This window comes from Penaeus chinensis, chromosome 8, assembly GCF_019202785.1.
Source record: "Penaeus chinensis breed Huanghai No. 1 chromosome 8, ASM1920278v2, whole genome shotgun sequence".
NCBI classification, from domain to species: Eukaryota; Metazoa; Arthropoda; class Malacostraca; order Decapoda; family Penaeidae; genus Penaeus; species Penaeus chinensis.
This window is the reverse complement of record NC_061826.1, coordinates 35,006,100-35,006,822: the sequence shown is the minus strand read 5'-3', so window position 1 is coordinate 35,006,822 and position 723 is coordinate 35,006,100. Positions and strand designations below refer to the sequence as shown.

The 723-nt window shown below is 55.2% G+C and overlaps 1 protein-coding gene across 1 annotated transcript in view; it reads left to right on the top strand.

The window, feature by feature from the left end:
• The first annotated feature begins 209 nt into the window (after positions 1-209).
• The window catches only part of LOC125027874 (cell surface glycoprotein 1-like), a 3,397-nt gene continuing 2,883 nt past the window's right edge, over positions 210-723 (top strand). The window contains exon 1 of the mRNA XM_047617005.1: positions 210-213. Coding sequence (XP_047472961.1) covers positions 210-213 — 4 coding nt within the window. The remainder of the gene's footprint in view (positions 214-723) is intronic.

Here is a 723-nt window from a genome sequence, read left to right as displayed (position 1 = left end):
CCGCGGATCGCCGAGGTGGGGGGGTCTTGGTGGTGTGAGGGCAGGGGGTATAGGGGCGGTAGGGTAGTGGGGGGTTGGGGTGTGAGTGTTGGGGGTGTATTGCGGGGGTGGGGGTATTGGGGCGGGTGGGGTAGGGGGGGTTGGGGTATTGGGGGGTGGGGGTATTGGGGGTATTGCTGATATTGGGGATGTGGGGTGATATTGGGGTAATGGGTAAGGGGGCACTATTGAGGTAGGGGGAGGTGGAGGGGGATGATGGGATAGTAGGTAAGGGATGAAGGGGGCGGGAAATGAAGTGGTGAAGGGAACTGAGAAGTGAAGGGAAGAGGGGGGAGTTGTAAAGGGGAGGGGGAGATGAGTGTAGGGGTTAAGGGATGGTGGGTGAGGGGGTAGGGGGTGAGGGGGATGATAGGGAAGGAAAATGGGTAAGGGGTGATAGGGAGGGGAAAATGGGTAAGGGGATGAAAGGGAAGGGAAAATGGGTAAGGGGGTGATAGGGAAGGGAAAATGGGTAAGGGGGTGATAGGGAAGGGAAAATGGGTAAAGGGATGAAAGGGAAGGGAAAATGGGTGAGGGGGTGATATTGAAGGGAAAATGGGTAAGGGGGTGATATGGAAGGAAAATGGGTAAGGGGTGATTTGGGAAGGGAAAATGGTTAAAGGGGTATATGAAGGGAAAATGGTAAGGGGGGATAGAGAAGGGAAAATGGTAAGGGGGTGATAT